This window comes from Oppia nitens, unplaced genomic scaffold (genome assembly GCF_028296485.1).
Source record: "Oppia nitens isolate AA-2021 unplaced genomic scaffold, nextdenovo-longstitch-racon4-pilon3 scaffold13_pilon_pilon_pilon, whole genome shotgun sequence".
Taxonomy (NCBI): Eukaryota; Metazoa; Arthropoda; class Arachnida; order Sarcoptiformes; family Oppiidae; genus Oppia; species Oppia nitens.
In genome coordinates this window covers 1,491,231-1,509,573 of record NW_026533192.1, presented here as the reverse complement: position 1 = coordinate 1,509,573, position 18,343 = coordinate 1,491,231, and the positions used below count along the sequence as shown (strand labels likewise).

At 23.5% G+C, this 18,343-nt stretch overlaps 2 protein-coding genes across 2 annotated transcripts; one reads left to right on the top strand and one right to left on the bottom strand.

Annotated features, from left to right (window-relative positions):
• The first annotated feature begins 4,861 nt into the window (after window positions 1-4,861).
• LOC128960154 (beta-galactosidase-1-like protein 3) lies at window positions 4,862-7,061 on the top strand. The gene is made up of 6 exons (XM_054306229.1): window positions 4,862-5,113; window positions 5,175-5,646; window positions 5,699-6,034; window positions 6,106-6,408; window positions 6,470-6,517; window positions 6,604-7,061. Exons 1-6 carry the CDS (start codon window positions 4,862-4,864, stop codon window positions 7,059-7,061), a joined length of 1,869 nt encoding a protein of 622 aa, XP_054162204.1.
• Window positions 7,062-8,242: 1,181 nt separating this feature from the next.
• Window positions 8,243-9,543, bottom strand: LOC128960143 (adipocyte plasma membrane-associated protein-like). The gene is made up of 2 exons (XM_054306218.1): window positions 8,824-9,543; window positions 8,243-8,742 (listed from the first exon to the last, which is right to left on the bottom strand). The coding sequence occupies exons 1-2, from the start codon at window positions 9,530-9,532 to the stop codon at window positions 8,243-8,245; spliced, it is 1,209 nt and encodes a 402-aa protein (XP_054162193.1). The 5' UTR covers window positions 9,533-9,543.
• Window positions 9,544-18,343: the final 8,800 nt, after the last annotated feature.

Below are 18,343 nucleotides of genomic sequence, written 5' to 3'. Positions count from 1 at the left end.
AATATAAAACATTTTATTTTAAAAAATTAAACTAATAATTATTTTATAATAAATTATAATCAAAATGTTTTATTTCACAACTAATATACTTAAAGAAAACTTAAAAATCTTTCATTTAAATATAAAATAATTTTAATTTGGTTTTTAAGATCTATTGCTTTTATATAATTTCGTATTATAATCATATTATTTTAACATATTGTATAAATATACCATAATATACCATAATATACCATAATATACCATAATATACCATAATATACCATAATATACCATAATATACCATAATATATTGTATTGTAAATATTCTGTTATTAATTTAAATTAATATACAGTTTTTCATTATTTTTTCATTATTTTTCATATATTGTATTTAATTGTTTAATAAGTTTGAACAACATTTTGAAAAAATACATATTATGTAAATTTAATATTTGTAATAATTTATATAAATTATTTATTTAAATAATTTAAGTTTAATATACATTATTTTTAAGTTAAAATATTTAAACTAATGATAATTATTTAAAATACATGATGAGTTAAAATGATTTAAAATAAACATTAAAATATGAATAAATTTATTTTTTGTTTGACATGCTTTATATGTAATTTTTGCTTAATTTATACAATTAAAATGTTAATATTAATARTATAGTTTAATAGGAACTTCAATATTAATATTATTTATACAATATATAATAGAACTTTTGATATAATTTATAATTTTATAATTAATAAATAATTGCAATTTTGTAATAACATTTATAATAACAGTTTTTTCTATATAAGACAAACACTGTATTAATTTATAAATAGTTATAAGTATAGTAATCTTATAAATAAATAATATATAATTAATTGGTGTCCAATTGTTTGTGTCTAATCCTAATGTAGTTAAGTATCGGAAAAATATCATTCATATCTCCGGCACTCCTCCTAAAGGCCATCCTTCTGATGGGTCCCTTAAGACAAGGTGTTGTCGACTCATATCCGGCAATATAGTTGGCTCTCTTACCAAACCTCGGAGGCTTCTTCATGTCATAATTATTACAACCAATCGGTGCTGCGCTTAGTATTATTAGCGACAAATAACATACAATTATCAATAAATAAAACGCTGATATCTTTGATATCTCTACCATTTCAGCAATTAATCGGTAAAGTCTCTAAATTTATAAATAAATAGTTTTTTCTATATATATATATATTATTGGTTTTATTTTAATTTAATATTTAATTTAATTGTTATTTAGTAAAAATTACATTAATTATTTAATTAAGTTAAACAGCTCAAAAAAATTAATGTTTAAGAAATAAAATAAATATCTAATTCAAAATTATATTTTGTGAAATAATAATTATTAAACAAGTTTAATATAATTAATATTAAAGCAGCAAAACATTTCAAAAATAAGTTTTAAAATATAATGTAATTTTTAAAAACAAGTTAATTAGTATTAATATAACTTTTTAACTTTTATAAATATATTAACATGATTAATTATAAAATATAAAACTTTTAAATACCTTTAATAATTGAAGATTAATAAATTAGTTAAACTAAATAATAAAAATCACAAATTTATAGCATTTATTAAATAAGTTTTTGTTCAAATGATATTCAATTTATTGTTCACACATTTTTTACATACATTTATAATAAAATAATTATATTGTAATAGTTTTGAGAACTCAGTTGTTGGCTATATATGTAACGACACCAACACTACTATCTGTCTAATGAATGGCTACTCTAATGCTCAGACATAACAAATGCTCACCAATTGTCTAAAAAAGAGACAAAAGTTTTTTATTATATTGAGTTTTGTGACGTTATGTCATCTAATGTTTAGTCTCACCTCACCATAAGCTCATCACTAATGATAACACACATACACTTCGGTGTTGAGGACTGTTAGCCCTAATACTAGACATGACATACAGTTTTTAATTATTCATTACATAATAAATTACATAGTTTATTTTATCAACCGTTTTATATATACTTAATATTATTATTACTAGTGTCTTGATTTCCAACTAAAAAAATTATTTTGTCGGTTCAACACTTATAACTTTGACTTAGTATGTCCACCTAACTTGACCAGTGGACGCTATTTCCGAAATTTTATTATAACTATAAATAACTATTTGTTGGGTTAGAAACTATAAAAACTTATAAATAACTATTTCAGTTATTTTGAAAAATATAAGCATTAAATTGTAAAATTAAGCACAAATATATGTAAAAACAAAAAGTAATAGTTATATAAATTATATAAAATGTGTAAACTGTTTCAACTCATATTACTTTTTTAACAATAGAAATAATTAGTTTATTTATATAAATCATTTTTGTAAATATGCTGAAAACAAATGAATTATATATCAGTTGAAATATTTATAAAAAATAAATAACTATTTAAATAACTATTTGGCTTTTTTAGCAACTATATACAACTATTTAATACAGTTTAAATAACTATTTTAAAAACTATTTGACTTTTTTAGCAACTATTATAACAACTATTTAATAGAGTATAAAAAATTATTAATCAATACACTAATTATTACACTTATCAAGATTATTCAATTCATTATCTAATTTAATAGAGTGTATATTACTGTTAAAATTATTGATAACATTTATTACTAATCTAACATTATAACATATTTTAATAATTAATAATTAATGACAAATATTGACATATTAAATTTAATTATTTCAGATATTTAAAATAATTTATTATAATAATATAAAAAGTATGCTAAAAGTTAACTTTATTTTTTCTCGGAAACATATTATCTCTAGTATTTATCTCTTGGGATAGATTTTTATCATTAAGGTTTCAAATTGAAGTTAATAATTTAATAGTGTATTTATATCAAATTTATATGCAATGTATAGAAAAATTAAAATTTATCATTCAATGATTCATTAATAAATAATTATACTATTATTTGTTATTACAAAAAATTTAATATTCATTTGACTTTTAATGTTAAATGACATCAACACATATACTATAGTCTATTACAGTTAAGGAATTAAGTTTAAATATTATTACATTTTGTGTAAACAATTGAGTTTAATCTGAAATTGATATTTCTCTTTAATAGAATTATAAATTATATTATTAATCTTAATATATTATAAAACAAAAATTAAATTAATATATTTAAAATAATATATTTTGTATTAACAAATAATATAATATTCTGATAATATTTATTATTACTATAAATACAATATAATTGTTGTTTAAATTAAAAAGCATAACAATATTGGTTAACACTATTATAGAGTTATTGTTGCATTTAATGTATGATATATACTAAATAGTACATTAAGATAATTTGTTTTTAAATATTATAACACTATAAAACATAATTTTATATTATTTTGCGAAGAGAATCAATTTTGTCATAATTAATATTTAATGGTTTATTAGAAAATGTTAGTCAAAAATATATAAATAATCGAAACATTATAACTATACAATGAAATATAAAGTAATCAATAAAATATACAAAAAATATAATTAGATAAATAATAAAAATAGCATTTTTTCTAAGAAATTAATTTTATCATAAAATACACACTTCATGTGTATAAAAATAACAAAAACATGACAATAGAGAAGTGAAATATTAGTAATATAATTAAATTAAACAATTATAGTGTTATTTGCCAAACATAGAGAGTCTATAATTTAAAGACAAACTTTTATTGTTATTATTTTACTGTAACTTATTTATCACACAAACACAACAATTGATGGATTATATAGTTTTGTTGAATGTGTCACTATTTTTGTTGTCAGGAAATGTATAGTCAATTGAGGGGTTTAATGACTCGGACTTTACTAGGAATTTACTGTATTTTTTATATTTTATTATATATTCAATTTAGTAATAAACTTCTGCTATGATTTAATTAAAATATTATTAAAAATTATTAAATTAAAATATGACAATAATTTCTATTAAGTAAACAATACTGTTTTTTATTTCTTATGGTTAATATAATAAGTTATATAATGATTTAAGTTATTTATTATTGTCAAACATATTTTGYGAGTGATATCTCTAATTTATAATATAAATAATCAAAAATATATTTTAATACATACAACATATTTAGCAAATTCTAAAAATACAAATCAATTAATTAATAACAATTTGGACAATTATACTAAAATTTATAATTATAAACTATAAACTATATAATTAAATTATAATTAAATTTTCAAAAAATATATTATTTTGCAAAAAGTCAAATTTTAATTTTCATATAATTGACATATAATTAAAAATAAATATATATTATGTGGCAATTATTTTAAAATTGTATATTTAGATAAAATAATTGATTATAATTTTAAAATATTTTTAAAAATATTTGATATTATTTTATTAAGAAAACAAGTTCATAGTTTAAAATAATGTTTATTTTAAAATATAAATTATGACTCATTTTAAAAATTAATTTATATAATTAATTAATTTTTATTTTAATTACAGCTCTTAATGTGCTTTAATATGTTATTTGATGTCATTTTTAAGTGTTTTATTTTATAAAAAATTAATTTGTTATAAAAGATAACATTTATATAATAGTGAATATTAAAACTTTATTTAATTATATAAATAGGCTAAATATATTTTTTAAATTAATAATAAAAATAATACAATAATTAGACTAAATGAGGAAGTTTTTGAATCACCCAATTTGAATGATACAACTTTCCTCTAGTAAATAATCAAAATTTATAAACTAATAATTTTGTAATCTATTTAAAAATGAAAACAATATTGTTTTAAATTTATATTAGTTATTTAAACAAAGTTAGTTAAAATGATTAAACTAACTATAAGTCTATTTATAATTATAATTTTTTCACAAAATTCATTAAATGCTGAATTGCCGACACTTTACGAGTATTATACTAATGGTAGTATCACTAGTGGTTTGATAAGTGGATCCAACGGATTCACATTAAATGGTAAAGACATAACACTTTTGAGTGGAGAAATGCATTACTTTCGAGTCCATCAAAACAATTGGCGACCAATTCTTGAGCGAATGAAATCGGCCGGACTTAACACTGTTTACAAATATTTAATAATATATCAATTGATATAATATTAATATTTAATTTAAAATTTAGATACAATTTTACTCGCCTTGGAATTTACACGAAGAAATTCCTGGAAATTTTGACTTTGAAACCGGAATATTAAATATCAGTGATTTTTTGACAGCAATACGTGAAGCAGATATGTTTGCTATGTATAGACCCGGACCGTACATATGTGCCGAATGGGAGTTCGGAGGTCTACCCGCTTGGCTGCTCAGGGATTCTAATATGAATGTCAGATCCATGTATAAGCCATATATAAAAGCAGTTGAAAGATATTGGAAACAATTGTTTGATACAATCAGAGGATTTCAATTCACTGTAAACGGCGGACCAATTATTGGCGTCCAAATTGAGAATGAATTTGGATCTCTCGGTAATACTGCTAAAAGTGTTAATGATTTGAATTACATCAAGACTTTAGGATCAATTGCTAAGAAATATGGAATTCAAGAATTATTGTTTACATCAGATGGTCCTCAAAGAAGTGGATCTTCTAATGGTTTGATATTCGCATAAAATATTTATTTTTTATAAATTGCTTTATTTTATAGAATATCTCCAAACAATTAACTTTAATAAGAATTCGTTGAATAACTTAATGAAACACAAGAAAGCAAATCCAAGTCAAGCCTTATATGTGGCCGAGTATTGGATCGGTTGGTTTGATAGATGGGGTGCTAAATATCATAACACACAAAATGTCACATATTTTGCTCAACAATTTGATGAAATAGTATTTCAAATGAACTCATCGTTTAATGCATACATGTTTATAGGCGGCACTAACTTCGGATTTATGGCCGGCAATGTAGGCACTATAGACAGTGGTGTATTGGGACAGGCATTTATAACCAGTTATGATTATGATTCACCTCTTACTGAATCAGGTAAGGTATATCTAATATAATATTGCATTATTTATAAGTATTAACTCATACTAAAATTATTAATATTTAAGGTAATTATACGATTAAGTATTGGAAAATTAAACAATTAATTCAAAAATTTAATGATGAAAGAAAATTACCAAAATTACGGACACAATTACCGCCTCCTATTAATAAAGCAGCAAATTATGGGGTGATTAATATAACTGAGAAATTAAGTTTAAGTCAAGTTTTGAAATATATAAAACCGTTTCAATCAAAAACTGTTGTTTCAATGGAAAACATCAATTTAGGCCCAAATTTTGGTCAAAACTATGGTTTTACTTTGTATCGCACAGTTATACCAATTAGTAAAGTCATAACTTTTTCTAAAGGTATTTAATTTTTTAAACAAATTTTTCAAACAAATAATTTATTTTTGTTTTAATTTTAAAGGCAAAGTCAACGATAGAGCGGCAATTAGTGTGAATGACATTCAAATTGGTTTTGTTTATTCAAAAAAAGTTCATTTGAACACAAAATACCTGAAATTGTTTTTAATTCAAACAATAAAACTACTTATAATTTAGATATTTTGGTTGAAAATATGGGAAGAGTTGGTTTCACAGCAATGATTAAGAATATGACAYTACAGAGGAAGGGTCTCAATGAAGATATAATCATTGATAGCAAAGTGCAAAATGATTGGCACATCTATGCTCTAGAATTAAAGAAACAGTTTATAGATAATCTTAAAAATGAAAAATGGGAACCAATTGGCAAATATTTAAGTCCAGCATTTTATAGAACATACCTAACCATTGATGACTCACCACAAGACACATATATCAAGTTTGACAATAACTGGACCACTTGTGTTGTGTTTGTCAATGGCTTCAATTTGGGTCGTTATTGGAATGTCGGTCCACAACGGACTCTATACATACCGTCACCAATATTGAGGAAAGGATCAAATGATATCATATTATTTGAAACTCAGAAAAATGGATATCAAATAGAGTTAATAGAAACACCAATTTTAGGTTAAATACAGGATATTTGAAATAAAGTATCAATATTTTTATAATTTCACAAATAATAATTAAAAATCACTTATATTGGTATTGTGCAATGAAAGTGACCCTTGATATAAATTTTTTTAAAACTAATTTTATAAAAAAGTTAATTAAGTTAGATTAATTTTATTTTCACTTTATAAAACTATAACATCTCCTCATTTGTCATGAAAATTTTTAATACATTTGATAAACAACTTCCTGTGGTTTTTAATCGAAAAGCACATCGACTACCATTTAGACATCATCTGGAATTTTGATTTTTTCGATGTTAAAGGAGTGTTGTATTGATCGAAACAAATAACATTTTGACAAAGCAATATTTGATCAATATGATAATTCATGAACCGTTTTAATCAATCTTATAAATCACTTCGAATTTACTAATAAAAAAAGTTCTGGCATATTTGCACTTAATTAGCCTATTGTGTAAAAGCAAGATTATATAGTAGTTAAATAAATGACAGATATTTTTAGTAAAATGAGGTCAAATCTGTTTTAATAGTTAATAAAATCAATGACCAATATATCTCGAATTAATTTAAATTAAAACATCAAATTTATCACTTATAATTTATATATTAATTTCATTTAAACCTTTGATGTCAGTCACGGACTTTCTTTATCTTCTACATTAACACCTTTTGTTTTTAATTTCTTTAACTAACGCTGATATGCTCTCTTAGTGACGGCTTCAAGATAAGTATAGCTAAAATTTATTGCGGGTTTCAATAGATTAGTTTTGTAATGATATTCATATTCTATCTCATATTTTAATTGGATGTCATGCGAGTTCAAGCCGTCTAACTATTTTATTTTAAGTTATATTACAATTCTTTAATATCAAAATTAAAGACTAGTAATCAATGTATCTGTATGTGAACAAATCACTTTTTAAACATTACATGGGGTCACACAAAAATAAAGTTACTTTTTGTTATTTGATTTAGCTCACTTTCTATACACGGCACCAATATATATACATTTGTATGTTTACTGATAATAATAATTTATAATCTATTTATGATTTAATAAATTTTGTTATTAAAAATAAATTATGGTCAGTCAAATTTTATAAAATAAATTTTTGTTAACTAATTTATGATTTAAATCTGTATATAATATAAATTAGATTGTTTTGATTATTATAAAATTATCTAATATATGTTAATTTAAGAATATAGTCATTAATAAAAGATCCAATATATAGGACACTCTGTTTATCATTGATCCGCACTTCTCTGACCTCTGAAAGCAACGTATATATCTCATGATTGCCGTGAAGTGTTTGAATAATATTGCCATTGATGTCGATCTCAACAATCATACCATAATTTCTTGAACTATCTTTGAACAGAATGGCCCCTAATATAAATCCACTCTTAAAATATGATCCAAATTCTTGAAGAGCCGATACATTGAGGATATCTCCGACAGATGTGATAGCACTTCCCAACAAATGTGTAAAACGACACAAAAATTTTCTCATAAGAGGCCTATCCATATAAAAATCAATATTAGATGGCTTAGAGGCAGTCCTAGCAGATCCCAGTGCTACCCAATATGTCTCACATTTAGTGTCAACACTTCGCCTTATATTATCGGGTTCTCCCGGTAGGTCTGCCAAAATAGCCGACTCTCCTTTTTTAGGACCTTTAATATAATGTTTGATAACACGTCGTGTAATCCATTCATTAAATAGTATAGAATTTTTGTCGTCACTTATTTCCATACCGTTTGGCAATAATATATCTTTTACGACTGATTCTACTTTACGGGCATTTATGTCATATTTGACAATTCTTCCCGTATCTGATCCAAAGACAGTAAACATCATTTCAAAAAAGTCAAATCTTACACTAATATCGGATACATATAATACATGTCCTCCATTAAGTCCTGCGCCCTCATCAATTGCTACATCATTGAAAAACTTTGATGATTGTCCTCCCAGTGCTTTGGTGTCTTCAATATCAAAAACAAGTTCAACTTTTGGTGTCTTTGTAAAAATATTTTTCACCAAAAATACACCAATATTTGGATCGACAACATATAGTGTTCCTTTAGAGTCAAATCTCATACCCGCCGGACGACTACACTTTGACCGGTTGTATGGATTGATTTGATAACAACTTTTCTCTGAAAGTCTAAGCAATCGTTTGACATTATTATCGTTCACTTCATAAAGATATCCATCTTCAGCGCCGGTGATTAGTCGGCCATTGAATTGTGCTATAGATTCGGGTCCCACGATCTGATTCTTCAATATTACCGACGATTGTGTTAAAGCATCGTTTGCTTTGAACGGACCAACAAATTCTTCGGGTAATTGTCGGTCACGTGGTTTCGGGTCGATGTCAAGTAATATATTTGCCGGTAATATTAATATCAGTGCAATGAAAACACCAAAATAAAGAGCTATTTTAAACATTAACTTGATCATTTTAACAAAGTTACATTATTTTTTAACAAATATTATTATTATTTACTATTATGTAATATTTATCCAATTTAGCTTTATTTTTTTTAAATGTTATACAGAAACATTAATTTTTATTCTCATTAGACAATAAAAAATTAATATAACAGTATTGGATTCAACATTAAGTATACACTTAAAGTAAGATTTTTAAAAATATTATATTAATATTTCTATCAAATCACAGCAACTTTTATCAATGAAATTATGTTGTACTTTGAGATAAAAATAAATTGATAATAATTAATAAATTAGTGCTTAACATTGATATAACAGCTAATCAGCTAACAGTAATTAATATACAGTGAATGTATTGTAACGTTATATAAAAATAAACAGTTAATGAATAAAAATTAAACATAGTATTTATATAACATAAATTATATTTATAATTATACATTTGTAGTATAAAAAAATATTGCATATTCAGTTTTATATGAGTAATTTCTAATAAATTTTTCTTAAAAATTTTATACAATGTTTCTGAGTAAACGTACAAAATAAATTACAAAAATCTATTAATTTTGTAAACTTTCACTAGTAATTAAATATCAATGTCTAATAAGTAAAAAAAATTAATTATTGCGATATATTGTACAGAACTGATATGAGAACATAAATTTCTTTTAGAAATTTTCAAAAAAGTTTCTAATTCTCTAGAAATTTTCCGTTTTGACATTTAKGTCTATTACACAGATTAGTACTCATCTGATTTTTTACATTAATAGTAGAGTACATATAGTATTGTTAATCAATATTGACGATAATTGACTCTAGGCAATTTTGAAATAAGCATTATAACAAGGTTATCTAAATTATATTAATTAGTTGTTAAAAATTATATATCATTTATATAAATTGTTTATTTAATAATATTTTTATAAATTGTTTTATCTATAATATATTATTATAATATAATTAACAAAATAAAGTATAAATAAAACTATGTATTAAAATACAATTTAGTTAATGACATTTCTAATTATCAATTAAAATAAGATAAATAATTTGACAAATTTATCTTTTTAATGTTAATTTTCCAATAAAATTATTAATATATGAACCAATATATAAAACCGATTCCTTATCATTGAGAGGCACTTCTCTGACTTCGGACAGTCGGGTATAAGTGTTGTCATTTGTCTGAAGAGTGTTCACTATATTGCCATTAATGTCGATCTCAACAATCATTCCGTAAGAATTTGATTCAAATTTCATAACTATTTCTTCAATGAGACCACCGTTTTTTAAATACAATCCATAACTCTTTACTAAATCATTGCCAACAATCTGACCGCTATAGTGGACAACACTACCCAAGAGATGCAAAACACGACAACAGAGTTTTCTAAGCAATGGTTTCTTGAGATAATAGTCCAACTCATTTGGTTTGGTTGTTATTCGTGCAGACAAAAGGGCTAACCAATAGGTCTCTTGTTTAGTATTACCACTCCTCCTAATATTGTCCGGTTCTCCGGGCAATTCGCTTATCAACTCAATTGACTGACCCTTTTTGGGTCCATTTATATAGTGCTTAATGACTCGTCTGGCGATATATTCATTAAATAAAATAGCATTTCTGTCATCAGTTATTTCGACACCATTTGGAAACAACAGTTTATCCGCCACTAAATTGACTTTTCGGGCATTGATATCATATTTAAATATACGTCCCATATCTGAACCCATTATGATTAAGATAGCTTGGTGACATCTAAATTTTGTGCTCACATCTGATATGTACAGAACATCACCACCATTAAGACCGGCGCCCTCATCGATGGTCAGGTCGTCTAAAAATTTCGATACCTTTCCCATTGCATTGGTTTGTTGTATATCAAGGACTTGTTTTATATTTGGATGACTTGAGAATACATTTTGTATTGAAAATACACCTAAATTTGGTTCGACAACATAGAGTACTCCTTTGGAATCAAATTTAAGACCCAGAGGTCGGCCACAGTTTGTTAAATTAGTTGAGATATCATAACAACTTTTTTCTGCTAATTTGAACAGTCGTTTCTTAGTGTCTTCACCGGTAATTTCATAGATATACCCGTCAGCAGAACCGGTAACCAAGCGATTGTTAAATAAAGCAATAGACTCGGGACCTATAATTTCATTGTCCAACAGTTTGCTTGACTCTGATAATCGATCATTCAGTTTGTATGGACCTTCAAATGCTTTGGGCAGTCTATGCATGAATTTCTTGGGTTTAATGTCCAGGAGTACACTTCCAGGTAATATCATTACAAGTGTCGCAAATGCACAAACATAAAACAATATTTTAATCACTGTTTTTAACATTTTTGAAAAATTTTTATATTCAAACTTCAAAGTATTATAATGTTATACAGTATAGAAATATATATATCGGTAAGTTTATAATGTTTATACTGTTATATATATATATATATATATATAAGAAAAAATTATGTTTGAATACAATGAAGTAGTTTTATTTATTGTTTAACAAAACCATTATTAAAGCTACAATGTATAATAAGTCAGCAATTTTAATCAAACAATAAATAACAAATAACAGTATAAAAAGTTAATCACAAATTAAAACAATTATAACTGACACTATTATTATTAGTTGTAATAAAACTGAAACTGAATATAATTTCAAGTGTTTATTGGATATTAACTTTTATTATATTATATTATTTATAAATTGTTTCGTAAATGTTTCATAGGGTTTTTATTAAAAAAAACATTTAAGTTGAATTTTGAATTTTATTTCAAGTAATTTATATGTTATTTTTCCATACTTTTTATAGATAATCAATTAATTGGTAACTTATCAAAGTAAATAATACTAATTATTTGCGTCAATAAACCAAAGTTTTAATGAACAATAAATGATAAATTATTGATAATACATATATAAAAATTACATTCACTTCAATGAGTTGTTCAAATAATAACTTAATATTGTTTTTGATGTGCGATAAGACATTTTATTAGTTATTAAGTTAATTATAATTCACTTTTGAATACTTAAATTAATTTTATTATATTATAAATATTTTATTTATAACTAAATATCTACTGTATTTTAAATTATTAGTAGTATTGTAAATTTATTTTATTAGATAAACTTCTGTATTACACTGTATTTTTATAATAATTAATAATAATATTTGTAAAAAAATATTAGTTTTATAATTGCAATAAAGTTTAAATTAAATATTAGTTCTCAATAAAAGCGACATTATTTGCCATTTGTTAACCATTTGTGCATAAATTGCAAAATGTCTCAAATGACAGGATATTTGTCACAAACATTGCATAAATAGATAAATAATTTCCATCTTTTAAATAATTTGTATGTTTGACAAACAAATGAAAGGAAAGCATATTTTTATTTGAATTAATTATTTTCTAAAAAACAAGTTTACATTTTGTCACATTTGTATAATTTATTAATAATACTGATGTCACCATCACTATAGCCATCATCTACTGGATGATCATAAACAGTGTTTGTTGAGACAATTGATTCAATAGTTTTGCGACCATTTCTGCTGAAAGCTGTCGGTCCGTATAACATAATTGAGTCAAAATCAAATGCTGTCATCAATTGATTTTCGTTTTCTATTAATTTAGCGAACTGGTAGTCCATACCAAACTTGATGTTTTCAAAGTGTATTTTGATATATTGATCCCTATCCGGTCGGTTATGTTCATGAAATAATCCTATAGCGTGAGTCAACTCATGCATTACTGTCCTTAGATAATGACAACCCTCTCCCAGTGATAAGTCTTGTCTTCCATCATAACGGCCCACATATGAGTTGCATCCCTCACCGAGATATACAAACACATAATTTGCTTCATTTGTCCTCATCTTAAATGTAATACATGTCCGCTGAGTGATGTGATTCATTGTCCGATGAATAAGATCCAAGTGCTCTGTTAATGAGTCGTCAATTTTATAGTAAATAATACCATCTGTCCATAGATTGACCACTTTGGAGATGGCTTTAAAATTGCCATTTTGTCGGACTCCTAATATATCGCCTTCAAAAAGTTGCGGATTTTCCATAGGATTTCTACCATTTTTATCCACTTTAATATAATTACTATTTTTAATAATCGTTAAATATTAAGAGTTTTAAAATCATTATATTACCTGGGTATGACATCAAAGTTTGAAATAAGTATAATATTGATAAAAATGTATAATTAGAGTAAATTTTGATTATAAGGGTAATAATCTTACCAAAATATTTACAAAACATAAAATTAAACATTTTTTAATATAAAGTAAAGTATTAGAAAACCAAAATTTCATATAAAATAATTAGTATTTTAATTTTATTTCGTTTTTGTAATTAAATTATGTAATTTACAATGCGGACTATATTAATATATCGAAAATTAAAATAATTTAGTATAAAAATTATATTTATAATAAAATAAAATTTGCTAAAAATGATGATAAACCAAATTATTTTGTTAAATGATTTTAATTATTGTATATGATCAAGCTAAATTTTAATTATTATCATTTCAATTACATGTGTTTATCATAATATTGATTACGGTATTTTAAATTATACACATATAAAATTTGAAACTAGTAAATAGGTTTTATTTAAATTTTATTTTTAGTTTATATTTTAAATATAATTAATATCAAATTATATTGATATTAACTAATTATAATATAGACAGCATACTATTTAAATTATAATTTAATAACTATCATTAAATATAACATAAAGTAAAAGTTGTCTTATACAGTATAACTTGATGTACATTGATTAGTAGTGAGGTCAATGCTTTATAAATAAAATAAACTTTTATGAGTATTAATTTTAAATATACTATTATTTATTATGTTTAACTGATCAAATAACTATAATATGATTATTATTATTATATATATATAATGTTTTTTTGTGTTTTTATAATTATAATATTTGAAAATAATATTTATAAAGCTTGTTATGTATATACTGTATATCAATGCATATATTATTATTTAATTTTATTTATAATTCAGTATTCAAATGCAGTATAAATATATTTTTACTAATAAGGAGTTTTAGGTTATTTATAAACTACAATATACTGAATAAGTTATACACTGTATACAGTATAACTAATAGCTGATAAAGTTTGACTGTTAATCTTTTAACTATTAATTTAATTAAATTTTGAGTGACAGTCATTTTTGCTTAGTTTTAAAGGGGTATTATTAAACGTATTAAACAAACAAATACTGATTAAATAGTATTTATAAAAATATTTGACAAAATTATAAATAAAATAAATATGATAATACACTAAAATGAACTGTATCCATCTATGAGTGAGTGAGTGAGAGAGAGAGAGAGAGAGAGAGAGAGAGAGAGAGAGAGAGAGAGAGAGAGAGAGAGATTTATATGTATATTGAATATAAAGTTTATAAATTTATATTTATATAGTGATCTAATTTCCTCATATGATATTCATATGAAATACAGTATTGAAATACCAGTCATATTATACTGTAGTGCATTGTAATTATGTTTTTAGTCATTGTATCCAAAAATGATGGTTAAATCTCCATAAATATGCAGTAAATATAATATATCCTGTTGTTTGTATAGCAATGTTTATCATTGAATATCTCATATCATTTTGTGGCAATAATTATTATAAACATATTTAATGGTTGAATTGTATTGAACCAAACTTTTAACTTTTATTTTCCTTATTTTTTTTGTATACTTTTTGTTTATAATTTAGTGTTTTGTCTGTTAATAACCAAAAATGAACTGCAATTGCAATAAGTTATTGATTTGTTTCTTAAAAGTTGTTTTATTTTTATTATGTGTTTCGCATATAGTTTTGTACACAAAATTGTATTCAATTCCCGAATACTATCACCTATTAGATGCCGAAGCACTAGACAAAAGGATATTCATCTTAAATAAGATTATCTATTACTCACTTTTGTTGATTTGTCTCATTTCTGGTATATTCAATGGATCTGTATTTCTTCAGTCATCAACTATTGGACTGTTTTTCATTTGGTACGAAAAACATAAGCAAAATCCGGGTTTATTATGGACCGGTAGTATTGAACACATAGCTAACTATGTGTTGCTTATATCAGTGATAATCATTGGCCAACTCTTAGCATTTATAGTATCGTCTTTACGCTATACACCCGTACACTACCGATACTCGCCTGCCATCAAAGCAACCAATGATTTCAGTTATAAACACAATCGCAACACAAGTGAGACCTCATATCTGCGACCGACGGCTAATGGCAACAGTCAAACACATATCCATTATTTTGATCAGTAATTTCCAGTTAATCACTGAAATTCATCTCTTATTTTATTTGTGATGTTTAGTTGAAAATCTATGTTAACTTTAATTATGTTTAACACTTTTTTTTAATTGTTTTAATACATTTATTATGAATATGCAATCAATTAAATCTACTTATTATTATACTATGCATTACTGGTATTGTAATAGTATTTTTTAATTATTTAAAAGTTATAAAAATATCCCAATAATGTAAATCTGATTAAAATATTTAATATTATTTATTTTTATACTACAATATTGTATAATTATATTATTAAAAACTATTATAGAAGATACATGAAGATGCTATTATATGATATATTTACTTTTAATAAATAATGTATATAAAATTATAAATTGCGTAAATAAATAAATAATAATTTTTATTTAAGGTCACTTATTACTTACAATAAAGTGTTTAATTATACACAAATTAAAATTATATTTTATATCTAATAACTTATTATTTAAAATATAATAATAAATTTTATTAACAGTAATAATAGAAATTTGTTCCTTTAGTAACCGATTATCAAAAAATAAATATTTAGGTTAACATTAAATCAGATAAAAATAGGTAATAAATTGTATAAATGATATTTTTAATACATTTATCTATTAAATATATACATTGTGTTGATTGAAAAAATGAAATATTTTGCTTATAATATATTATTGAATTTATGAGTTGATATTCATCACAACGACAACAAAAATTTATTAATTGAATAAACTGTTAATGAATTCAATTTTGTTTACCTGACAATGATCTAAATATTTAGTTTATTTTAGAGTTTATTATAATATATTAATAATATAGTATTAAGGTTTCAAATAAACATTATGGTTTTAAGTTGAATTGAAGTTTCAATTGAAATATTACTTAAATAAGTGGATACTAATGCCAGTTCCGATGCGCCGATATCTCGGTCGGTCAGCCCTACAAAACAATGACCAGAGACTGATCCCGGCTATAGTTGCCTGTAATTTCTCCATATGTTTCCTTTTGTTTGGTGTCTTCTTGACCATTGCTGGTATTATATTTCGGTCGATAGCTTCTTCATCGACAGATCCAGTAACACATGAATACAACTATAATCCCTCATCGACTGCAGTAACTGTGGGAACAATTATTTTGAGTGTCGGTTCAGTGCTAACAGCCATTGGATTAGGTCTACTGTTATATGCGTGGATTAGCTTTAAAAGATATGAAATGGTTAGAAATAGTCAATTGCATCAAAACTCGACTACCAATAGTAGCGTTGGATCAGTTAATAACATTTATGAGACCACTTTCCCAAATGGTCAATCCAGTAGTCCACAAACGGTCATTCAATCTCATCCATACCCACAACAATCTACTGATTGTAGACCACAACAGGTGTACACTATTGATAATGATTACGAACCGCCACCCAGTTATGCATCTATTGTTGGCAACTATAGCGCAAATAATAGTCAATCAACGAAACACTATTAAAATAAATAGTATTCATATTTATATATTATTTTACTTAATTTTCTACTTGTATATCGGAAAAATATTTTAGATAATTACAAAAATTATTATAATTAAATTAAGCATTTTATTTATTAGATAAATTAATTTTTAACTTAATCATTTATAATCTATAATTTATATAATTATCTATATTTTACTGTTAAACATAAGATTACCAAAGAAAGGTTACCAAAAAATGATCACTTGGTTATCCTCACCAATAATATAATAATTTTAAAACATTTAACTAAATAATTTAGTTGTGAAATATATTTATAATTGAAATATGATATCAAATGAATTTTCTTATATTTCTATTTGTATTAAATTTATTAATAATAATATAAATGTTTTTCTTTCTATAAAAATGAAATATAAATTATATTTCAATGCTGTATTAAAATGACAATTATATAAATAAAATATACTATACTTTATAATAGAAAAGTTATTTCAAACTAAATACAGTATAATATGATATATAAAATAAAATGTTATTATCTATTGATTTAAAATTTAATATCCTAGATTTATTTTAAATTTTATAAACAATAAACTGATGTATATCTGTATATCGGTCACTGTCAACCATAAATGTCTCAAAAGTGATAAATAAATTTAATTACATATTAATGATTGGCTAATACAGATATTAAGTAAAAATTTAAATAATCATTAAATAGTTGAATAATAATTAGACAATAATTAAACAATTGTCTTCTATTTCATAAGTAATATATATTTTATATAATTATTTAATTTAAAGTATAATTTTTCTAAATATATATCTTTAGTTTATTAAATAGTACTCTATATATACATTTATAATTAAATGTTATATTAGATTTTATATAAATATATAATTACAAAAATAAGTATATAAATAGTACTCTATATATAAATAGTACTCTATATATAAATATATATATATATATATATATATGTATAATGTAATG